The sequence below is a fragment of the Canis lupus genome, chromosome 8, assembly GCF_011100685.1.
Source record: "Canis lupus familiaris isolate Mischka breed German Shepherd chromosome 8, alternate assembly UU_Cfam_GSD_1.0, whole genome shotgun sequence".
Taxonomy (NCBI): domain Eukaryota; kingdom Metazoa; phylum Chordata; class Mammalia; order Carnivora; family Canidae; genus Canis; species Canis lupus.
The window spans coordinates 38,895,759-38,920,480 of NC_049229.1; the positions used below are offsets into that span (position 1 = coordinate 38,895,759).

Consider the following 24,722-nt stretch of genomic DNA (forward strand, 5'->3'; position numbering starts at 1 on the left):
TGCCTATGATCTCTTCGAACTCAAACCTTCCCCGCATTGGCTCTGTCTTTTAGCATATTCACATTTCACTATATTGGTTTTTTTTCCAGAGAAAACTGACCACCTGTCTGTGTTCTTGTATGTGTGAGACTCCATCTCTTGTTTGCCCATCTTCCACCACATTCACACACCTCTTTGTGAAATACTTTGAATAATGTTTGAGAGATAGCTCTTAGTCTTAGTGGTAGATAAGGTGTTTTGCTTAGTTATTTTTTTTAACTTGGATCTTTGTTTTGTTTTGTTAATATGGTTTTAGAAGGCAATGAATTGAAAGAAAAGTAAATTTTCTAACCAAGGAAAGTTTTCATTGGACAACAGATCATCTGGTAGAGCTCCCCCCGCCCCCCCCAAAAAAACAAGATATAATAAGGAAGATGCTTAGGCCAGTAGCTTAGGAAGCCCCTCTTGCAGTATTCTGTGCATTTCTCTCATCAGTTTAGGCACCTTCTGAGCCGACCCTGGAAACTATACAGTGTGAAACCACGGAGTCCTGCCAGTGTCATTATCACATTAATCTGGTGGGTGCTCATTGATGTCACCGACTAATCAAATCCACTTTCCTGCCCTCCCATCAGCTTATATTCACATGTTCATTCTCCTATACAGTGCCTGAAACTTGTCTTTATTTTTAAAATTAAGTTTATAGTAGCCTTTCGGTAGTTTTTGTTCACCTTCATGGGTTTTTTCTTAGACCTATGAGCAGATTCTGTTTTGACCATATAAGCAGTATTGTTGTCATCAGGTTCTCAGACTTGTTTCTGTTTTCACGTTACTTCCAAACCCTTGGTGTTTGCTGTCTGTCAGCACACCAAGAAGATTCACCCACATGTAACAGCTACTCATAGAAAAAGAATTGGGTGCTGAAACTTTCTCACAGATTCAAGGGCAAAAGGTAATGATAAATTAATGACAACTTCCCCTGAGTTCAAGTTAATGCTTTTAATGGTAGTAAGTGATATCTCATGCTACCATAAAATAAGGCCAAGTATTTGATACTCCTCTTGACTTTGATCTTTATTCAATCTATTACTATTATAGTTTGTAAAGGATGCCTATTCTCTGACTTTCAACTTAATATGATTTAGTGATGCTATGAAGTAAAAATACTGGCTTGGGCACTTAGCCTAAATTTGGTAGAGGCCAATAATGTGTGTTAACATTTTATAAAACTGAGGTGTGCCAAAACATCATTAAATTGCAGAATGTGTATTCCCCAAAGGGTACAGTTTGGAGTAGCTGCCATCCTCTTGGCCTTGTTTTGGTCCTGTATTGAAGTGGCCCATAATTTCACTCTGGTTGATTTGAAGCTTCCCTCTTCATAGTACTCAGAATCACTGCCATGGAATTCTTGTCATAATCCAAAGCAAATTAAGGAGTTGGCGTTCAGGAATATCATTTCTGTAAAGAAGTTAGGTTTTCTATGATTGCTTTAACAAATTACTGCAAATTTAGCAATGTAACTCAAATTTATTATCTCACTGGAGTTCTGGAGGTCAGAAATTTGGCCAGGAGGCTGCCCATATTGCTTGGCTCATGGCCATTTCCTCCATGAGCAGAGCCAGCAACATTGCATCTGTCTGTGCTTTTCTTTCATGGTCCCTTCTCCCTTTGACTCATCTATGCCCCTCTGCCACTTTTTTTTTTTTTTTTTAAGATTTAAAAAATATTAAATTTTTTTTAAATAAAGTAAAAGTCTTTTTTTTTACTTTTTTATTTTTTTAAAGATTTTATTTATTTATTCATGAGAGACACAGAGAGAGAGAGGGAGAGAGAGGCAGAGAAACAGGCAGAGGGAGAAGCAGGCTCCCTGCAGGGAGCCCGATGTGGGACTCGATCCGGCACTCCGGGATCACGCCCTGCGCCGAAGGCAGGTGCTCAACCATTAAGCCACCCAAGCATCCCAAGATTTTACTTTATTTTAGAGAGAGAGAGTGCAAGCAGAGCAAGGGGCAAAGGAAGAGGGGAAGAGAAAATCTCAAGCAGACTCAGCAGAGCCCAACTCAGGGCTTGATCCTAGGACCCCAAGACCATGACCTAAGCCAAAACCAAGAGTCAGACACTTAACCGACTGAGCCACCCAGGTGCCTCCCCACCACTTTTAAGGACCCCTGGGATCACACTGGGCCCACCAGGATAATCCAAGATGTTAAAATCATCAGCTGATTGGCAACTTTAATTCTCTATTGGGATGTACCCCATAGTATTCACAGGTTCTGGGGACAAGGACATGGACATCTTTGGGTGGCCAATATTCTGTCTACCACGGATGTGCTGAGGAAACTTTCAGTATTTTTGTATTAAATTTTTTTTATACCAGGACCAGACCTTAAAGGCTCCATCAAAACCACAAAAAACCAATGTGTCACACAAAAGAAATATGTATGGGCCATTTAAAAAACAAAACAAAACCAACTTACTTGTGTTTCTATCACTAGTTAAATATGATAAGTTACATGATTGTTTACAGAAATAAGGCCTAAAAGCCTAGGATCATCTAGTAGCGCCTTCTGCAAAAGCCCCCAGTCCCCAAAAGTGATCCTCATTATGTTCCTGGGAGCCCCTGAGGGAAGAACTCAAACCTTATCAGAGTCCTTTTTGTTTCTCTTATGTAGAACTCCTTATGTAGTAAGGGTTATATTGTTATTTTTGTGGCATATATCATCTTCAAAATGCAAAGGAAATGGTAACAGCCTTTTAACACTTTTAAACCATGAACCACTTGCATTCAATCTTTGTGTGGGTGCCATATGGTGATGTGGGGCAAGAGTGCTCTTAGTTACCCTCATCCTGTAATTACCAATAACCCCCTTCCCAGCAGGTCAGTCTCCATAAACCAAGACCACTCTGCTCCACTGGCTGGTCAGCCCAAGCCCGTCCCCCAGAGCCGATCTGGAGCCACCTTCTGCCCCTCCCCACCCTGGGCCCACCCCATGTAATTTCCGGCCCCCCTCAACCTAGCTTTCTTCTTTTCTCCCTTTATCTTATTTTTCTGCTTCCTTTTGTATTCTCCTCTTTCCTGGTTGAGTTCTCCCCAGCTTCTCCCATTGTAGATCCTCCTCATCATCATTCCCCCCCACCTCACACCCGAACACAGTTCTTTCCCAGCTTCAGAGCTCTTTGTCACCTGCTCAGGAACAGAAACACAAAACAAACGGAAGCCCATTTCCAGAACTATTGGTAAAAGTCTTTTACATTGTTTTATGTTGTTTATTAAGTCCCATTCTTCAAATTGCACTTGAACAGTTCTTGAAATCTAATTATTGTGTGTGTTCCTGCCTCAATGAGAACTAGGGGTGAGATGGTTTCAGTTCATAAAATGTCACTCATTTAGCACTTAAATGGTTTGCATTTTTATTTTATTTTATTTTTTTTTAGGTTTTTTTTTTTTTTAGTTTTTTTTTTTTTTTGGTTTGCATTTTTAAATGTGGGCCACTACTTTATAATTTGCAAAGTAACCAGTGCATACTTCAAAATCAGTAGGTCATTCTGCAGAACTTTTAAAGTTTGTTTTAGAAATTTTGAAAATTTTTAATTTTTTTTGAACCAAAATGTTGATGATCTTTCATAAATTATCATAGAGCTCATTTTAAAAATATATTTTATTTATTTATTTGAGAGAGACAGAGTGTGAGAGAGAGAACATGAGTGGGGTGAGGGCAGAGGGAGAAGCAGACTCCAGCTGAGCAGGGAGCCCAAAGCAAGACTTGATCCCAGAACTCCAGGATCATGACCTGAGCTGAAGGCAGACGTTCAACTGACTGAGCCACCCAGGCTCCCACAGAGCTCATTTCTTGTTCCCATTCACTCTATGTATTAATCAGTTGTCTACAGCCATTTTGTTCAATATAAGCTGAATAAATAAGGTAGAGAAACTGTAATGAGTCTATTAAAATCTGCAGCATTCACATTTATCCTTAGACTAGACTTTTTAGTACTTTCAACCAGATCCTACCCAACCCAACCAAGTGAGGTCAGGAGCAGGTACCATTTTTCAGTTAAAATTGTCACTGTTATTAATTTAGCACCAATGTTAGGATTCCTTATTTACTTTAATAAAGTCAAAAGAGATATTTATCAATGCCAGTAAATTTTAGCAAAGTTCATGACAATTCCATGAGCCAACAAGAATTCTTAAAGCTTGAATTCCATTTGAACCTAGTAATTATAGGGGCACCTGGGTGGCTCAGTCAGTTAAGCATCTTGCCTTCAGCTCAGGTCATTATCCTGGGATCAAACCCCACATCAGGCTCCCTGTTCATGGGAGTCTGCTTCTCCCTGCTCGTACTCTCTCTCAAGTAAGTAAGTAAAATCTTTAAGAAAAAGAAAAAAAAAAACCCTTAGTAATTATAAAACTGATGTTTGCATAGACCCCAGGAAGACTTCTACCATTTTTCCTGGCCTGCAGAGCTTAAAAAATGTCACCGCATTCATGTATCTTCACAGGACACACAGGGTGACAAACTAAATACATTTTTTTTTCCTTTTTTAAAAAAAAAGTTTATTTTTTAGTAATTTCTACACCCAACACAGGATATGAACTCACAGTCTGAAGACCAATAGTCACATGCTCCTCCAAGCTAGCCACCTCTAGAAAATACATTTTCTTACTACAACTTTGTGGTACTTGTTTGTAATCAGTTAGGATCCTATTAAAAACTGCTTGAGTTTTTTTTTGTTTGTTTGTTTTTTTAAGAATTTATTCATGAGAGACACAAAGAGTCAGAGACATAGGCAGAGGGAGAACCAGTCTCCGTGTGGGGAGCCTAATGCAGGACTCGATCCTAGGACCCCGGGATCATGCCCTGAGTGGAAGGCAGACGTTCAACCACTGAGCCACCCAGGCATCCCAAAAAAAGCTGCTTGATTTAAAATGCCATTTGAGTATTAACGTTTTATTCTTTCATATTCACCTGGACAAAGAATGATCATAATTGTACATTTATCAGAAGAAAAGTAAGAAAATGTTAGTCTTATCTAATAATAGTCATTTCCAAAATTATTAAATATTGAAGTGACCTGGAGTGAACTTCATGTTGCCTTTCTACAGACAGTGGCAAAACAAAGAGGCTCCTCATCTCTCCCTCCTCTGACCCTCCTGTGGTGTGCAAAAGAAATATGCGCTAAGTGATACCTGAAAATGCCATGTTTATTATTAAACAAGTTTTTAGTTTTCCCCATAACCATGCATTGTCTCTTCATGAATGCTCTTTTTCCTGAATCTGGAAGCATTACTGTCACTCACCATCATAGGACAAGACTCCAGAGAGACCATGCCCCCTTGGTTGGACTCCATCAGTTGGGGAAGTGGGGTCTCTATTCCTAAACTCTTCCCTTGGGCCCATGGAGTCCTAGAATGGGTTCATGGAGAGGCCGTGGACAGTGTGCTGTTGTATGCATGATTTGAGGTGAAGATGGCACAAAGGTATCAGTAGCTTTAAGAATTCTGTGACCCTTAAAAGGTTAAGAGTTTTCCTGAAGTTTTAGGTCCTGCTGAAGAGACTCTCAAGGAAAATCTCCCAGAAGCCATGTCTGAATGGGAGACCCTTGCATTCAGGTGGTATGGAGTGGGTCCCACACCTCCCCAGAGTATGGGGGCAGTGGGCTCTCAGGAGAGGATGCTCCTGCCTTCCCACCCCTTCTAGGCAGTTCTACAAACAAGTCCCAGTTGTTGCCAGTGTTTAGGTTTTGTGTCAGGTGCTACAGCACAAGGTTGCACAGAGGTAAGAGAGACACAGTCATTGTTGCTGATCCTGAGGTGGATATGCCCCTGGACCACAAGAAAGGTGGGGGGCATGGAGATAGATCCTCCGGTGCCAGTCATTCCCCCCACACACATCCCCACCACCACCACCACCTCTACCTCAAAGTGCTCCTTACTCTATTACAACTTTAGGACCTGCAGCGAGACATCGAACAACACAGTGCGGGAGTGGAGTCTGTGTTTAACATCTGTGATGTCCTCCTGCATGACTCCGATGCCTGTGCCAATGAGACTGAATGCGACTCCATCCAGCAGACCACCAGAAGCTTGGACCGACGCTGGAGGAATATCTGTGCCATGTCAATGGAACGACGAATGAAGTAAGAATTGAGTGGCCCCTAGATGTTGTACACACGGTCAGCCACATCTCTGTACCAGGAACTGTGTGCTCTATTCACTTCACTTAAGGCTATGGGCAGAGAAGCCTCAGTAGGTGTGACCATGCTCATGAAATGAATTATTCAAGAAAAATATAATTGGAGTAACAGCTATCCCCAGCAGTTCTGTGTCTTGACATATAACCATGGCCGGCCACTGTGCTTCTGTGTCCCTAGTCACAAAGCAGTAGAGGAAAGCCCTGTCTCCCACCAGTTAACCATATGAAGCAGAAACTTTGAGGGACAGTTTCAGGAGGAAGGTATTCTGATCAAGAAGGGGATATTCTGGTTATTTCATAGAAGGAGGGGTATCAGGGCCCTCCCCCCCACCCCACCCCCAGCAAACAGTGCCAGTGCAAGGGTTGTTGGGAGTGGGACCAGTCAAGAGAGGAAAAAAAGAGGAAAGCTCACAGTTGAAATGGATGGCTTATATTGAGATGCTTACCTCCTGTCAGAATTGAGGAGACGTGGCGCCTGTGGCAGAAATTTCTAGATGATTACTCCCGTTTTGAGGACTGGCTCAAGTCAGCGGAGAGGACAGCAGCCTACCCGAATTCCTCGGAGGTGTTGTATACAAATGCCAAAGAAGAGCTGAAGAGGTTTGAGGTAAAGCCCCCGCTAGCCCGGTGTTCCTGATAACCAAGCCTCTAGGTGGGCTCCAAGGCAGCTCAGATGGCTTCCTCTTGGTGGCTGGCTTTCCCCACCCCTGGCCGGGGACGCGCAGTCCGCCACCTGCCAGCAGCTGCCCAGACGGCTTTGCCAGACAAGACCGAGTCATGCCCAGCGGCATGCAGTGAACTCGAGAGCCTGTCCTTTAGCATCAGAGCAGGCGAGGTGGGCTCTGTTGCCATTTTGGCCCGGGGATCAACCTCTCGAAGCAGGCCGCCCGCGGCCGGGGAGGGGGCACGCCGGCCTTGGCCCTGACGCTCCCCTGTGCCCCCCTGTGCGCCGCAGGCCTTCCAGCGGCAGATCCACGAGAGGCTCACGCAGCTGGAGCTCATCAACAAGCAGTACCGGCGGCTGGCCCGGGAGAACCGCACCGACACGGCCAGCAAGCTGAAGCACATGGTGCACGAGGGCAACCAGCGCTGGGACAACCTCCAGAAGCGGGTCACGGCTGTCCTGCGGAGACTCAGAGTAACCTTCTCTCCGTCACCCGCCTTACCCGTAGGCCGTCAGGGAGAAGCGATAGGCGATACCAGGCTTGTAGCGAAGCAATGGGTAGATTTCAGTTCAGGCCTAAGGTATCTTAACGTTCTTCCAGCCGGCCTTCCCTTTGGTCTAAGCCAAAGCTGCCAGTGTTCATGGTTTGTTTTGCTTTGTTTTGTGTTTTTTAAGAGGTCGTTTGCCCAAGAATAGGCTTGTTAGGCAGGGCCTGTGGTACTGAGCACATCTTTTTCCAACTTCTGTAAACCCTAAAAGTTTGCACGTTGGCTCACAGACTGTCCAGAGTCTAGCCCACTGCCATCACCAGGTCAGGCACAGGGGCCTCCGAGCCTGGAACGAGGCCCACCTTGCCCATCTGCCTGTTTTTGTGTGTTCCGCTGGTTCTTGCCGTAAGAGATGTAGACAGAGCCCTCTGCATTGTGGAGCTTGGAGAGCATGATTATTCTCCAAATTTCAGAGCACGTTGACTTAACCTTAAAGGCTGGTTTGATTTTTGAATATAGACATTCACCTAAGGTTTCCGTAATGCAGGAGACATGATATGTTAACCTTTGTAGGTCTAGGTGTAAACTGACAGGGCCAGGGTGGTTTGTGACTGCAGGAAGTAATTTCAATCCCTGCTTCTGTCCTCGGGGCAGAACACTCTTGAAATCCTTCTAAGATGATGAGAATCTGAATTTATTTATTTATTTATTTATTTATTTATTTACCCCTGAGGGAAAAAATGGGCTAACTTTTCAGACAACTGAAAAGACAGCTGCATTAATTTCTTGATCTCCTGCTGATTAGACTATGACCAGGGTAGACCTTCATTTGGCACTGAACACTGTTTGTCTGAGAATCAGCTGCCCATCTGTGAGGTGGTAACCCAAGAGACATCCTTAATTGGAGGCGATAAATCTAGGTCTTCTTTCTTGGAGGGAGCACATTCAGGATTAGTTCACAGAAGGCAAATGGGGCATTAGGCCAGGCTTCACCCTGAGATCAGTACTTTTCCATCTTGAAACTAAATATTTTGGTCAAGCAACAGCTTCCACAGAAGGCTAACAAGGTAAAAACACCCCAAGGTGCCTGGCCAGGACTTTGAGGGGGTTCCTCAAAGGGCAGGTTGGGGAATCACTGACTTAGAGAATTATAGAATTTCAAATGCTGAAAGGACCTGTGACATCATAGTCAACATCCCACACCCTGATTTGCCAGTGAAGACACGAAGACTCAGAGAAGTTGGGGGGGTGGCTTGTTTGTTATCACACAGCCAGGACCAGGAGCCAGGCTCCTGACCCCACACTGACCGCCCAATGCCCTGTGGGCCTCCTGGGGTACCCTTTCCTCTCAGAAATAACATTGCTGTCTACTTGAACTGTCTTGTGCCATCAAAACAAACATATTTTCCACCCTTTCGCAGCATTTCACCAACCAAAGGGAAGAATTCGAGGGGACCAGGGAGAGCATTCTTGTGTGGCTCACAGAGATGGACCTGCAGCTGACCAACGTGGAGCACTTCTCAGAGAGTGATGCTGATGACAAGATGCGCCAGCTGAATGTAAGGCCTTTTTCTTTGGCTCCTCTCAGAAGAATGCACCTTTGCCCAGGAGAGCTGGCCAAGTACAAACTTTACCTGATACCCTAAGAGCAGATTCCAGAATTGTTAAAAGCAGCCAGCTCTACCCACGTGTGTCCTGCGGGGTTATCATGAGCGAGGATACTATTCCTTAGTCAAGTGGTCATTTAGAACAAGACTCTTTATTCTTTTTCATTTATAATCAACCACGGGAAGAATGCTCTCTAGGTTCCAAACAGAAACAATTTCATAAGATGCTCTTTCCCCAGCTCTTGGAGTCTGAGTGCAACATGTAGCATGTGACAGGAAGAAAATCTATATCAAGAGGGGGACCAGTGGGGTACCTGGGTGCTCAGTTAGTTAAGCATCTGCTTCAGCTCAGGTCACAATCACAGGGTCCTGGAATCAAGCCCTTCATCAGGCTCCCTGCTCACCAGGGAGCCTGCTTCTCCCTCTCCTTCTCTTCCTGCTTATGCCCTCTCTCTTTCTCTCATTCATACACTCTTTCTCTCAAATAAATAAATTTATTTAAAAATAATGTTTTTAAATGGAGCTAAGAACAGATCTCTTCTGCTCTCCCAAATATCTGTATTTCACTTTAATTTCACCATAATTCCCTCCTTGGCTTTTACAAGCAATTGAAAAATAGAAGTTTGCCTTCCCTAATATAATGGCACCAATGAGATGATTATTGTGTCAGCAAAAGCAAATGCCTGTGGGTGGCTTATTATGGGAAATTTTCTGTTTCCACCAAGCATCAATAAGACAAGTTTTCTCCCTCACACCCAATAACAGTAAATGCCTATCCCTGCCACACTTTTAGAATTATCTTGATTGAAGAAGTCCATGCCCAGAAGGGAGAGGGGAAAAAATAACAAGCAGTCATTTTAAATTATGAAATCTTTATTGTCACTTTGTTAAAAATTGACAAAGCTAGAGTGCTAGGTTCAGGAGCGAGGTAGCAGTGACGTTTGGATGCTCGCTCTATGGCCCTGTTAAAAGAGGCCAACACTGGATCCTCGGGGAAACTTTCCTCCTTTGCAATCCTTTCTTTCTCATGTTCTAAATAGGGTTTCCAACAAGAAATTACATTAAACACCAACAAGATTGATCAGCTCATCGTTTTCGGGGAGCAGCTGATACAGAAGAGCGAGCCCCTGGATGCCGTGCTGATCGAGGACGAGCTGGAGGAGCTGCACCGGTATTGCCAGGAGGTCTTTGGCCGGGTCTCCCGGTTCCACCGCAGGCTGACCTCCCACACTCCGGTAAGTGGAGCGCCACCCGCGCTCCGAGGGCCTCCGGGCTACTGAGACTTGACACTTGACCAAATTTGTAAAGAATGAGAGATCTATGGAACAGTCAGCTATGATGTATTTTATGGTTAAAAGGGGGGCAGGGGAGGATTTTTAGTTTCATTTTGGCTCTATTCCCATGGAGTCCTACTTACTTAGAGGCTCCCACCCCCAGTGGAATGATGGCACTTCCGCAAGTCCTTGATCCTCTTACCTGTTATCCATGTGTTCTCTGTACGGGGCTTTCCCGACGTGTCTGTATCCTTAGGATACGGTGGTATGTGTTCTCGTTTTGCTTATAGTAGTAACTTTTCTGCTAGTGTCTGGAAGCTTTTAACATTTGTGCCTTTCTGGTGCTCTGTTCTCACCTTTGAAGGGTCAAAAGCACCAGTTTTCCAAGGCAGCTGCAAAGTTTCCCTTGACAGAGGGACCTTTTAGGAAGTTCAGGTGGAGTTCAGGCTATTCTTCAACGTTCGTTGCCTTCGTGCGCCAGAAGCTTTAATGATGACCCTATTGACCAACACAACTGGCCGCTTTCTCCTCCTCTGGGTCCCCAACTGGCTAACTTGATAGTTATTTCTTCATCAGACCAGCCTTAAAAATTAGGGTATAATTCCCTCATTCCTAAACATAGCAGTTTATAGTCCTTTTTCTTAGACTGAGGCATTACAGCATAGGGAGACCAAGGTTCTATATCCTGAACAATAAGATTGAGGATAAGAAAGAAAGAACCCTCTTAATGGTCTTTACTTTTTCTTTTTTTTTTTTTTTTTTTTTTTAATTTAAATGATCTGCTTGTTGGTGTAAACCTGCCATTAACTGCCAATGAAACTTTGGCCACCATATCTTATTCTCTGTATAAACGTTGCTTACCTCAGATCACCAAACTTCAGATTTTTCCTAGGAAAAATACAGATTCTAGGCCTCACGCCAGAGAGTCCAAATTAGAATAAACACAGATAGGCCCTGGGAACCTGATTCTTTTCTAAAGCTGCCGCAGAAATGCCAATGGCAGCCATTTTCAGGCACAGCTAAGCAGACAGACAGACTCCCAGCGCTCCTCACACCCACCGCAGCCTATAATCTGGTTCATTCTGAAAACCAGACATCCCTGCTTTTAGGGATTGGAAGAAGAAAAAGAGGCCTCAGAGAATGAAACGGACATGGAGGACCCCAGAGAAATCCAGGCCGACTCCTGGCGTAAAAGGAGAGAGAGTGAGGAGCCCTCGTCTCCCCAGTCCCTTTGTCACCTGGTGCCCCCGGCGCCGGGGCCTGAGCGGTCTGGCTGCGAGACCCCTGTCAGCGTGGACTCCATCCCTCTGGAATGGGATCACACAGGGGACGTAGGGGGCTCCTCCTCTCACGAAGATGACGAGGAAGGCCCATACTACAGCGCGCTGTCAGGTAATGGCCTCAGGTCTCCAGAGCCCTTGAGGGTGACCCACCTGGTTATGTTTTTAGCACCTTAGCAAGACGGCCACCTCTGGATGGCCCAGAGTCCAGCTCATGGCTGACCAGACCTCTGTGGCTTCTTGTGTTCTATCCTGCCCACTTTGACTTACCTGAGAGTGGCTCATCCCTATCACAGGCAGAATGAAAGGGAAAAAGAAATGAAATTCACCTTGGAACAGGAAGGCTATTCCCTGATGGCTCTGGCTGTTTGGGAGGCTCATCAGTGAACTTTTCAATTTAGTTTCTCAGAGTTCGGTGGATCGTGTCTGTTCTTTCTGTGGACTTTCCCCACTCCCGCTACTGCTTCAGTCAAGAGTTGGCTGGAAAAAAAAAATCCTTTTGGTTTTTTCAAGTTTTCTAATAAAACAGATAAAGGGTAGTTACTTTTCTTCTCCCGCTGACAATGTTTCTATGTTTTAACTTAATACTTGGGCATTCATCTACAGACTGCAGTGAGGAAAATGACATTATTCTTTTTCAGATGTAGAAATCCCTGAAAATCCTGAGGCATATCTTAAAATGACCACAAAAACTTTGAAAGCATCTTCTGGTAGGCCCCTGCCCGTGCATGTGTCTCAACATGGCAGCGTCCTGTGGCGCACACTGCATCCTAAACCTCGCTCCCATGTCATGTCTGACCTTTGCCTTCTGTGGACACCATGCACCTTGGTCCTTGTGTCATGGTGTATTTACACTGCCATACTCACACGTACCTGCGTGCTCCTGACAAAACCCTGGCCAAAAAAAAGCAGTCTCCATGCCACCCCTCTCTTACCCCTCAGGCCTGTGCGGAAGGGAATCTTTCATGGTGCCTTTTAAAATGTTTATTTTCCCCCCATCTAACTGAGGTTCTTTGGCATAGGCCAAGCTTTCTTCATGGTGGCTTGGTTTGGAACTACTTCCTTCCTTGCTTATGGTGTTTCCTGGGAAGAAGATGGGTGGGTGGGGGTAAAGGTACTGTTGCATTTGCCACAGGAGAAGAAACTTTCCTTTCCTTGACTTGCAGCTCTAACCTTCGTTCCCTGTCCCATCCCATGTGCAATAGTGGGGTAGACCCACAAGTGGCCCTTTGGTCCCCAAGTCCATCCTGATGCTCACTCTACCCCTCTCCTGAGAGGCCTTCAGTCCTCTTGGCCCCCAGCTCCAGCTTTGCTGCCAGTGTCCCCACCACTAGATGTCCTGGCTCCAAAATGCCACTCATCCTGCAAAAAATCATATGTTTGTTGTGCTCCATTGTGAACCCATCTAGTGAAGGTACAATGCTGCTCAGTTGCATGACTCTCATTTCATTCCCTTCTGGGACATACTGACATTTTTGCAAACATGCATGCTTTGCAAGGAAAGCTGCAGAACTCATATTATACTATAACCTGATGCCATGTTACCCATGACCTTTTTTGTGTAACTTAATATGAATCCTTTGCTTAGAGAGAACAGACTGTCACTTGCTGTATTTTGTTTCAGGTAAATCCATTTCTGAGGACCACTCATGGCATGTTCCTGACAGCCCTTCCTGCCCCAAGCATCACTACAAACAAATGGGAGGTGATAGGAATGTACAAACCATCCCCTCAGATTCCAGCACCCCTTATAAACCGGCCTATGTAAGTCTGGGCTGCACTGAGAACATAACTCAAGTGCATGATTAATAGTTAAAGTTTTGAAGAGAGGGAGGGATATTGGTGTGTGCTGTACGTGCTTGCTTTCCACATGGATTTTGAGCTGGTTTTCCCATAGTGATAGTATCTCTGCTGACCTGTCCATACATCATTAGAACCCTGGCAGAACAGATTAAAGACTGGCTTCTGGCCAAGAACAGTTTTTGTGTGTATTGACATGATGGGGCAGTGATTATTACTGTTGAGCCAGTCATCCGTGTGAGTAGTGGGGAAGCAAAGCACTGGCTTTCCCAAGCTGCTCTTGAGCTCCCAAACTGTGTTCTGTTTACCTTTCAACTATGCATCCTATTCAAAACATTGTGCCTTCATATTTAGAAAGATTTGACCGTGTTTTATGGTAGACGTGGGTTTGATTCCTAACCCTACCAATAAACTGCTCTGGGGCCATAGCACTTTGTCTTGCCTCTGTAAGCCTTCCTTGCCTGAGGCTAAACCTACTGTACCTAATCGTTGTGGGAACTGATTTGTACAAAAGTATGAAGAAGACCCTGCCAAGTGGTCACTGTTACTATTATTACTATTACTACCATATATGGTTTGTCGTTGTTTATAAGAGTGACTGTTCCTTCTTCATTATGTTTTCCTCAGGCAACATGAGTCTTTGGCATGCTCTGGCTACGCAGCTGTTGGGGGCAGCCAGCCTAGGATTTAATGTTGGCTCCAGATCATCCCTAGTACAGGGAATTAGTGACAAGCGAGTTGAAATTAGGATGTCTGTGTGCACTTTTAATAATCATCTTATAGAGAAACCAGAAGCAGTGTGAGCAGCACTGGATTAGTCTTCAAAGTTCCCTCTGTGTCTAAGAGTGAATATTGCTGGATAACTGGAGAAGATTCTAGCAATACAGACAGACCCAAGTCATTTGATAGTGGGCTGCCATGCCCAATTCAGCAGCTCCTCCTCTTGCTTAGCAAGCAGTTGTCAGTTTTAGTCTGTCCCTTTGGGATACAGAATAAGACCTGACAGTCTGAGGGAGAGGGACCCCAGCACCTCACCTTTGCTTTGGATCCAGGGCCACCTGGTTTGGCCTCTCCCAGTGATTATGCTTGTGTTCTTCACCTGGCCAGTTTTAAAAGTTCCACTGATTTTGTGTGTGTGTGTGTGTGTGTGTGTGTGTGTGTGTGTCTGAAACTAGGCATGTCACCAGAAATCTGAAGAGGTTTATTTTTTTTGCATTCCACACAAGTTGGCCATATGGACACAAACCAAAGAAAGCTTGGCTTTTCTAAAAAGGATACATTTATTTTTGGAAAGGCCTGAGATAATAATAGCCCAATGAGCTCTGTGCTAATAGAAGAGTCAATATGTGCAGTGAAAGATAAATGCTTGGTAATGAATGGCCCCAAGAGGCAGATTTGTCCTCTATGTGTTTCCAATTCCTGGTGATAACCTGCCAACCAGCTCTAGAGAGCAACTGGGAGGGAGTACTGAATTTTGCAAAACACTGTACAAATGTGAAAGTGCACACAGTAACAGCCTGGCAAAAGTTTAAAAAGTTTTTAACTTTTTTTGCATGGTTCATTTGAGGAGTGTTAGGAAGCCCCAGATTAGGCCATTTTATTTCCAACACTGACATCTCACCTGCTTCCCCACCGTCTTGGCCTTTACCAAGGCTTTATTTCTGTTGTTAGCTCTGCTTACTTATAAATGCACCCAATACACTAAAAACTTCCATATTAATAGCAAGTTACCCTTCAAAGGAAAGAGATCCCGTATCTTCATTTCCTACCTGTTACTATGAACCAAGTTAATCTTCACACAGCTGTTGAAATTTTATGAATGGTAATGTAAAAACTGGCTTATTCTAGGTAAAGCTGCTGCTATCCCCAGGCACTGATGGTGGTAAAGAAGGCTCCAGAGTCTTGAATGGCAGCTCACGGCAGGAAGACAAAGGACTGGCCGCTCTCACCAGGCAGCAGTCAGGTACAGTTAAATTAGGCAGTTTTTAGGACAGGCAAAGGCTGTATTTTGAGTTAGCTGAGCTTTTACTTTAAGTCATTGTTCAACAGAACATTAATTAAGAATTGAACAATTAGGAGTACCTGGATTGCTCAGTGAAGCATTCAACTCTTAGTTTCAACTCAGGTCATGATCTCAGGGTCATAAGATCCAGCCATGTGTGTGTGGATTGCATGCAATGTAGAGCCTGCTTATTAATATTCTCTCTCTCCCTCTGCCTCTCCCCACCTTTAAAAAAAAAAAAAAGAACAACTATAATCTACCAAAACAGCCTATAGCAGTCAATGTTACTTTAGAATCAGCTGACTTATGGGGCACCTGGCTGGCTTAGTCAGTAGAGGGTGCAGCTCTTGATCTTGGGGTTTTAAGTTCGAGCCCCATGTTGGGCATAGTGATTACTTTAAAAGAAATTTTTTAAAAATGCAGAAACAGAACCAGCTGATTTGTATTTATGAACAAATTCCTAAGCTGTTTACTTTCAAAACTATTCTTCAAATATTAACAGAATGAGCCTCTTATGGTGAAGTGCATGTTTTAATGATGTCAATTATAAGTAAAGATCAGACATGTAGACGATGACCAAAGGGTTGCCAGGTGTCTCCTCACAAGACAGGTTCAATGATTTTAAAAGTAATTATTCAACTAAGCCAAAAGTCAAACTAATAGCATTGACTTGATGTTTTATGAACCAAAAGACAAAGTGCCCTAAAAACAGCATCAACTAAAATGCTGAACGTGGGCCCGCAGTGCACGTTGGCAATACCATTGGGTCTCCTGCCCCCCGCTCCCCAGCTCATTCTAGCCTTTGTGGGAAGGTTGTGGCACAAGCCTTGAAAGAAAGCAAGGGAAGCATGCTATTGCATCCTTCCAGGGGAAGTGAGGACTCCTAAACCTGAGCCCTCAGCAAGGAGCATCCCCTACAGGTTTTGTCACCCTGATCCTGGACTAAGTTGGAGGCAGAGAGATCTGTCAGCACTATTGCTTCTTTTCATCAGTGACTTTTTATTCCAGGTGCCTTTGACAGATGGGAGCTGATTCAAGCACAAGAACTTCACAATCAACTCCGAATAAAACAGAACTTGCAGCAGCTGAACTCTGAGATCAGTGACATCACCACTTGGCTGAAAGAAACTGAAGCAGAGCTAGAGACATTAAAGGCGGCAGAGCCTCCCTCTGATATCTGGGAAATGCAGCTCCGAGTGAAGCGGCTTAAGGTGAGGGGCAGGCATGGAGGGAAGAGGGATTCAGAACGTGCATGTGGACACTTGCTGGGCAGGGCCAGCAGGGCACATCTGTCAGTGGTGCAGGTGGCACACTGCAGACCGGTATGGGAGCATTCTGGCCCATTCCACTTCTGAAACTGGCAAGGACATGGATGTAGGTTTTTGTTTTCATTCAGAACAGTGTCTGCATATGATCCCAAAGGCCAAAGAGGCGCTGGGGAGGTGCATCTCAGATCCCCTGTGACCCGCCTAGACTCATGGAGGTGCTAATGACCACTGCCAGGCAGCTTAAAAACACCCTTCCAAACTGTGCTGTCCACTCTGGTGGTAAAGTGTTGAGGATGAGGAGAAGGACCAGCTCACCTACTGATGGATTCTGTGGCCTGATGTGGTTACTCTGTTATACAGGATTTGTCACCCACATATTCTGCCATTACCCCACCAGAACTGGCCAGGGAGCCCGGGAGAAGAGGCCATTAGAGCCCTGCACTTGGAGGGTCCCCTGAGCATGAGCCTGAGCTCCTAAGATAACCCAGGGCAGGGGTTCGGGGTATCCAGTCAGTTTTCACATTGGTACTATTATTTTATGCACTAAAATATCTAGAATTACTGTTCATGCTAAGGAATAACACTTCTCTGATATCTAGGAGCATGTGCAGGATAACTATGTGTCCTTCATCTAGAAGACTTTTAATCTAGTCAAAAAATAAGCCCACCAGGGCTCAGGGGGTCTTTTCACGCCTCTGGTTGAGTTGGCCAGCCAGCAGACTGGCCTCTGCTTTCAGCCTGGCCAGCCAAGGTCACTGACCTTGTAAGACAGCTCCTCACCTGATGCTGCTCAGCCAGTTACAGGCAAGGTCACTCTTGTTTCTGTGGCCACGGCTTAGAGAAGTGTTTGGCAGATCCATTCCCCACTGAGGTTCACATGAACCCGACGTCACTATTTTCAGGATGCTTAACCCAGTCCTTTTCCTCTGCGGTAGGAGATCTTAAAAGCCTTTGACACCTACAAGGCTCTAGTGGTCTCCGTCAACACGAGCAGCCAGGAATTTCTGCAGACTGAGAGCGCGGAGTCCAACGAGCTCCAGAGTAGAGTTGGCCAGCTGGGGCTGCGCTGGGACGCGGCACAGGGAGCTGTGGAGAGCTGGAGAGAGGGCTTACGGCAGTCCCTCATGCAGTGCCAGGTATGCCGGCACCTAGGACCCGGTCCTGGGCACAGCCAGGCCCACGTGGGTGGGAGAAGCAGATATTTTTATCATGGGGCTGCTTTGGCACAAATATGGCTTGTGTTAGGGAAATGTGCTTTACCATTTGTTTCCAAGAGGCCCAGCTGCTGTCCCTGAGACCTGCCACTTACTCTGTGTCTCCTGTTCTGTTGCCCTGGCCCATTCCTTGCATAAGGGTTCCAGAGAGCATTCCAGTAGGTCAGAAATGCCACCCCACATGGCCCCATCTCTGTCCTTTTGCCAGGACCATATAGACCTGGCCCAGAGAAGGAGTGGTTCAACCCAACTCTAGAGCTTTAGTAGCTGTGTGACTGGGCAAATCACTGTGCCTGCTAGACCTCTGTTTCCTTATCTAAAAAATGAGAATAATGTTAGTCTTTACCTCGTGAGCTTCTTTTTAGGACTAAATTCGTATAATCTTAGCCCAACACTGAACACATGGTAAATGCTCACTCCGTGTTAGCTCTGACCCCATCTTTAGGAACACAAGCCCACCGGCAAAACCCCGCGCAGCCCTGTCCCTGGGCCACAGCCTGCCCTATTGAAGTGTCTCCCTTTGCCACTGAATCCAGCAGATTTGCTGAGTAATTTGCGTTGTCTATGTAATAGCCACGGTGGGGAGCATTCTGAAACCCTGCCTTTCTACTAGCCTTTTTCACTTGACAGAATTTCACATGCCTCCCAGGACTGTATCCTCTCTTCTGCTTTCCCTTTTCCTTGTTTTGGGGCCCTGGCATTTCATTTAAATCTGGCCCTTTGGGATCCCTGGGTGGCTCAGTGGTTTAGCGCCTGCCTTCGGCCCAGGGCGTGATCCTGGAGTCCTGGGATCGAATCCCGCACAGGCTCCCTGCATGGAGCCTGCTTGTCCCTCTGCCTGTGTCTCTGCCTCCCTCTCTCTGTGTGTCTCTCATGAATAAATAAATAAAATCTTTAAAAAAATAAAATAAAAATAAATCTGGCCCTTTTATTCACTGCACAAATACAAGAAGAGTAAATACTATGAAGGCCCAAGACGCTGCTTCTCAGCACACCTTCCTTTACAGAAGAGGCAGTGCCGTGATGTGTGTATGTCTGTGCTGTTTTTTTTTTTTAAAGGACTTCCATCAGTTGAGTCAAGATCTGTTGCTATGGTTAGCAAGTGCTGAGAGCCGGAGGCAGAAGGCTCATGTCACTGACCCAGAGGCCGACCCACAGGTCCTCCTGGAGTGTCAGGGAGAACTGATGGTAAGTTTCTTCTAAGGGGGACCTCCCTTGTCACTGACCTCCATCAGGTGAGCCCTTAGGTAGCCTCACCTAGTGTTCCTGGGAATGATGCCAGTGTGGCGTTCTGCACTCCTGCCTGGCTTGGTACCTATAAGTAGTTCTGAAGCAGAATGACTTGCAGGACGAGCCATGGCCAAAAGTAAGAAGTCTCTTAGACTCCCAGGACTTGGGGACATAGGTGTTTAGCAATATCCTGAGATACTTAAGGCCATTTGATTAGAAGTCTTTTCTCCATTGTGAATATGACTCATTCAGGGGAAAATATGCTCAATTACTCGATAGACACAAATGAGCTGTATAAGTTTTCTAAATCCACTATAGAAAAGTCTTATTTCTTGAAGGGTAGTTGTGTTGTGTTGTAATTTAAATTTAATTAACATATAATGTATTATTGGTTTCAGGGGTAGAGGTCAGTGATTAGTTATGTTTTCATATATTTATTTCACTAACCAGGTGACATTCTTATCCATAAATTTGTATGTGGTTCAATTATAAAGTACTGGTTATTATTTAATAAACATTCTTATGCTAAAATCTTTGTAAAGTCCCACTCTCAAGAGCAGCACTCTTCAACAAACTTTCTGCATGAAGGAAATGTTCTGTGTCTGTGCTCTCCAGTATGATAGCTGGAGGTGGAGGTGGCTGTGGAGCAGTTGAAATGTGGCTACTGTAACTCAAACTGAATTTTTCATTTTAAATAGCCCCATGTTGTCTAGTGGCTATCATATCGGACAGCAAGCAAGGGGATCAACAATTCAGGCTAATTTGACACATGCCTTTATTTCTTGAGCTGCTGTTTCTCAACTTGTCCAATTTAGATGTTTCCTTGACTTCCTCCTGCAGTGGACCAAAGTCCCATCTTCCACTTACTTCTTTCCTCTAACTCCTCCAGCATTAAATTGTCTTCAGAATAAGGAGGAGTGGAAAACAGTATAACATACTTGCTGCCCAAATGATGCTGGGCTTGAAGACACCCACAGGCACACATAAGCAGAAGATTCTGGAGTTGACCCCCGCCCCTCATTCATCCTGAGCTTTCCCAGCACTAAGAAACCCTCCTCTGGCCACACTAAGCAGCTGTTTCATACATTTTATTTATAGCAACTGGAAAAGGAGCTCGTGGAACGTCAACCTCCAGTAAACACTTTACGAGAGATTTCAGACAGTCTTCTTTCTAAGGGGCATGGAGAAGACTATATTGAGGCTGAAGAGAAGGTACATGTTATTGAGAAGAAACTCAACCAGTTACTGGAGCAAGTGTCCCAAGATTTAATGTCCTTGCAGGGAAGCCAGGTGCGTCCACTTACAGCTTTTTTTTTTTTTTTAAGTGCTGTTATTTGATAGAGAACGAACACAAGCAGGGGGAGCAACTGGCAGAGGGGAAAGGGAGAAGCAGGCTCCCTGCTGAGAAAGGGGACGATCCCAGGACCCTGAGGTCATAACCTGAGCCGAAGGCAGATGCTCAACTGAGTCCCCCAGGCCTCCAACTTGTGCTTTTAAATAGAAAGATGTCTGCTTAGATATGAACAGGAAAGCAGTATGGCAGCCTTGCTGCAAGAGGGAGGCCGTTAGCACGTGGGCTGAGCAGTCTCCAGTCCTGTCCCTTACTAAAAGCTGTGGGGCCTTAAAAAGTTACACTAGCTCTTTGACGTTGTCCTATCATTTGGAAGGGGAAGACAAGAATGTAGTATCTACATATTCATATGGCTGGCCTATGAAAAACAAGTCTAATCCCTCTATCATCTCTGACCTGCCTTCATGCTGAACAGAGCCCTCTTCACTGTCTTGGTCACTGTCCCCTGACCCCCCCCCCCCCCACCCAGTTCTCTATCTTCTCTTTAAAATGTGATCCAAGTCTGAACAAACCCAAGCTATGGCCTCATCAGACTTAGGGCAGGCCTGCCCTCTCCGTTCTGGAGTTACATTTTTGCCCATGCAGCCGAGGCTTTGGTGTGTTGGTGGCCATGTGATTACATCAGCACATCTGAAGCTCACTGTCCAGTGATCCTGTCCCTCTTGCTGCAGCTAAACTCAGTGTCCCCCAGTGGGTGCTATTGGTGTTTAATGCTAGTGGTTGGCCTTGCCTTGTCTGAGAGGGACTTTTCTAGACAAAAAGAAATGTTAAAGTGGGGAGTGAGAAGAGGAGCTCCTTCTTCCAGAAAGATTTGAGCTGGGGGAGGGGGTGAGTAAAACAGTGAAGAATCTGCATGAAGCACATTGTTGTGCTCTTGAGACTATTCAGAACCCTCTGTTTCCCTGAACTGAATCCTTGGGGTGTGGATTTCAGAACCTGGATCCATCTCTGCCCAGCTTGGACGAGGTAGACTCCGGAGACCAGCCTCCAGGAACATCCGTGCCAGCTCCCCAAGCACAGGTGAGAGCCCCTTTCTGCCATGAGGATTGCGCTGGTGGTTTTTTCAAAGTTACCGAGGTGACAGGAACTGGAGACTCCCAAGGCCCTGTCCCTCATTTCACAGTAGCACAGATCCACTTCCACCTGCTGGTCAGTGGAGAGGCTGACTCTAAAGATTAAAAAAAATTTTGAAATACACCTTTAACAACCAACCCATCTGAAAGGCTGTCTTATCAGCTGCTCTTCCCTGGAACTGAAGAAGGTTGTGAAAGACGGGAGCCCTTCTAGTATTGTGGAGGGGGCTTCCCAATATCCCCCATTAACCACCAATCAACAAACGGGACCGTGAAACTCTCATTAGTTTAACAAACCCAATTATCTCTTACCTCATGGAGTACAATCTCAAATGTATTACTCTGGTCTCAAAAGCTTGGCAGGAAGACGACCTAAGGCAGGCATGTTTTATCCTGGCCAGGACTAAGTCTTCAATTACTAACTGGATTATTTTTTATCTAGCAGTGTGGAGCAGAGAGAATGACAAAAGACCAGAATAAGATGGACAGCAGGTAAGGGGGCCCCCGCAGTCACAGCAGTGAGTCCCCCTGTTCCACACAGGCACCATACCCATCTTCCCCCAGGCCACGCTTGAGGTCTTTGTTAACAAAGAGACTGGGTTTTTTTTTTTATTTGGTCTGGAAAGAGCTGGGCTGCTCTTCCAGGACTGAACCACTTTAATCTCAGGTCCTGGATGTCTTACTTGACACAAGCGAGGGGTCGGGTAACCCGAGGTGTGGCGGGGGTTGGGGGGGTTGCCTCTGGAGTCTCCTGCTCAGCTCTCCACCTCGTCCGTTGGCAGGGTGCCCGGCCCTGCTGGCCCCGGCAGCTCCCGGCCACAGCGCTCCTTCGTGTCGCGGGTGATCCGGGCCGCACTGCCCCTACAGCTTCTCCTCCTGCTGCTGCTGCTCCTGGCCTGCCTGCTGCCCTCCTCCGAAGAGGACTACAGCTGCACCCAGGCCAACAACTTCGCCAGGTCCTTTTACCCCATGCTGAGGTACACCAACGGGCCCCCTCCCACCTAGAGGCCCTGCCTGGCCTGCAGCACCGCACCACCAGCTCGTTCTCATGGGTGCCCAACTCGTGGCCCCAGACCGGTCAGTGAGGGGCCCTTAGCGTTGGCCTGACCCAGGGACCTGCTGCGGACCCGGCCTCCAGGCTCAGCGGAGAGGGCTCTCACTCTCAGGACCCAGGGCAGCTTTCAGCTGCTCTTCCTCCCTGGGGGCCGGGAGCCTGGGCAGCAGTTACCTCGGGCGGTTTGGCAAAACTAGTCAATTGGTCTCGGGATCTGTGGAAACTGCAGTTTCCCCAAAGAGCCAAGCACTCTGTGAAATTCTGATTTATCTGTAAAACACTATAAGTGTAGCTTATATGCTCCATGAACAGTAGCATTCATCACATATTACAGAAACAAGCAAGTGGATTCCACCTTAGAAATGGTTCAGAAACTCACAGGCACCCTTAGCTGATTGATTGAAACAATCATATTTAAAATATTTAGAATTAATGTTACTCCAATCAGCTAGCAATCTCGAGCTACAGGTTATAAACCAAAATGTTCTGTTCTGTACTTAGGTCTGCTCTTTTATATTGCTTTAAATTTTTAAAGAAATTATATTGCATGGATGTGGTTATTTGTGCATATTTTTTAACAATGCTGAATCTGTATGAATAATGTAAACTTTGATTTTTTAAAAAAAATCAGATTTTAGCTTGAGCTTTTGACTAATGTACAGTAAATGCCAAACTACTTGATTAGGGATGTTTTTGTAAGTTAATTTTATAAGACTTTTCACCTTTTAAGTGATGCTTCAGGTTTTGTTTAGCTATTTGGCCATGGGGTGGGGGGTTGTTACCAAAACTTGAAGCTATTTGTGGTATGTATGTTTCTCATTAAAACAAACAAAAAAATATCCATCCTTTTGTTGTGCTGGATTATATTACAAATTAAATGTTATACATAATCTTCCACAGAACAAAAATTATTTTTAAAATATTTGGGATTTATTGGTTTTTAATTCTAAGCTGAATTTTATATTCTGCTTATTTAGCTTTATACAGAGTAACTTAGAGGAGATCTAAAATCCCACAACTTGTAGATGTGGACATTACCCAGTGTGTGACCCTCCAAGTGTGTAGGGAAGGATGAAGGCAGCATGGCAGGGAAGGGAGGTAGAAAAGAAAGGATTATTTCACCCAGATATTTTTTTTTAAGATGTAAGAGAGAGAACATGAGTGGGGAGAAAGGACAAGCAAACTCCCCAATGAGTGAGGAGCCCAACATGGGGCTTGATCTCAGAACCCGGAGATCATGACCTGAGCCAAAGGCAGACTCTTAACTGACTGAGCCTCCAGGTGCCCCCACCTAGATTTTTCTATTCCCAGCTCTTTCCAAAGCAAACAACATTTAACAAATGTTACAGGCAAAACCACCTGCCTTCCAAAGAATTCTATCACCACTATTTCCCACTGAAACAAAGAGAGTGTGATTAGAACTGAACCAGTTCCTGGGTTAACTGCTCCTAACCTGCATCTCTTGACACTTGAGAGACACCACTGTCCTAACCACCACCTCAGTCAGTTCTCCTTCTCTATCTACCAAGTACACACCTTGGGGGAAGCCAAGGAGGCTTGCGGAAGATGACCAGACTTCCAGCACCAGTGGCCGCTTCTGTGAGTCAGACGTTGCAAGCAGCTTCATGTAATGGGTACCAGTTGAAAAGAATCTGTCTTGACGTTACCAAATTGATGAAAGTGATGGGGAGAAAAGGGTACTTTGCAGTTTAAAAAGTCTTTTGGGGGATCCCTGGGGGGCGCAGCGGTTTGGCGCCTGCCTTTGGCCCAGGACGCGATCCTGGAGACCCGGGATCGAATCCCACGTCGGGCTCCCGGCATCGAGCCTGCTTCTCCCTCTGCCTGTGTCTCTGCCTCTCTCTCTCTCTCTCTCTCTCTGTGACTATCATAAAAAAAAAAAAAAATTAAAAAGTCTTTTGGGGGATCCCTGGGTGGCTCAGTGGTTTAGCGCCTGCCTTTGGCCCAGGGCGTGATCCTGGAGTCCCGAGATGGGACTCCCGGCATGGGCTCCCAGCATGGAACCTGCTTCTCCCTCCTCCTGTGTCTCTGCCTCTCTCTCTCTCTCTATGTCTATCATAAATAAATAAATCTTTAAAAAAATATTTAAAAAGAATAAATAGATAAAATTAAAAAGTCTTTTGATGCTTTAAAATAATTTCTTTTCATGGATGAACAAAAATCCCAGAGGGACATTTAAGTGAGAAGTGTTACCCAAACTTTTTCTCTAAGCCACTCAGTTGG

At 45.3% G+C, this 24,722-nt stretch overlaps 1 protein-coding gene across 5 annotated transcripts in view; it reads left to right on the forward strand.

Moving 5' to 3' along the window:
* The window catches only part of SYNE2 (spectrin repeat containing nuclear envelope protein 2), a 268,443-nt gene extending 245,121 nt beyond the window's left edge, over positions 1-23,322 (forward strand). For 2 of the 5 annotated variants that reach the window (XM_038544911.1, XM_038544912.1), the window contains 16 exons: positions 5,933-6,120; positions 6,633-6,783; positions 7,132-7,314; positions 8,750-8,887; positions 9,976-10,170; positions 11,319-11,601; positions 12,131-12,199; positions 13,114-13,253; positions 15,138-15,252; positions 16,300-16,502; positions 17,495-17,695; positions 18,833-18,961; positions 20,102-20,293; positions 21,288-21,374; positions 21,870-21,919; positions 22,210-22,432. In XM_038544911.1, coding sequence (XP_038400839.1) covers positions 5,933-6,120; positions 6,633-6,783; positions 7,132-7,314; positions 8,750-8,887; positions 9,976-10,170; positions 11,319-11,601; positions 12,131-12,199; positions 13,114-13,253; positions 15,138-15,252; positions 16,300-16,502; positions 17,495-17,695; positions 18,833-18,961; positions 20,102-20,293; positions 21,288-21,374; positions 21,870-21,919; positions 22,210-22,432 — 2,547 coding nt within the window. Of the gene's footprint in view, positions 1-5,932; positions 6,121-6,632; positions 6,784-7,131; positions 7,315-8,749; positions 8,888-9,975; positions 10,171-11,318; positions 11,602-12,130; positions 12,200-13,113; positions 13,254-15,137; positions 15,253-16,299; positions 16,503-17,494; positions 17,696-18,832; positions 18,962-20,101; positions 20,294-21,287; positions 21,375-21,869; positions 21,920-22,209 lie in introns of all 5 variants that reach the window. The other 3 variants (XM_038544908.1, XM_038544909.1, XM_038544910.1) reach the window with 3 other exon arrangements.
* Positions 23,323-24,722: the final 1,400 nt, after the last annotated feature.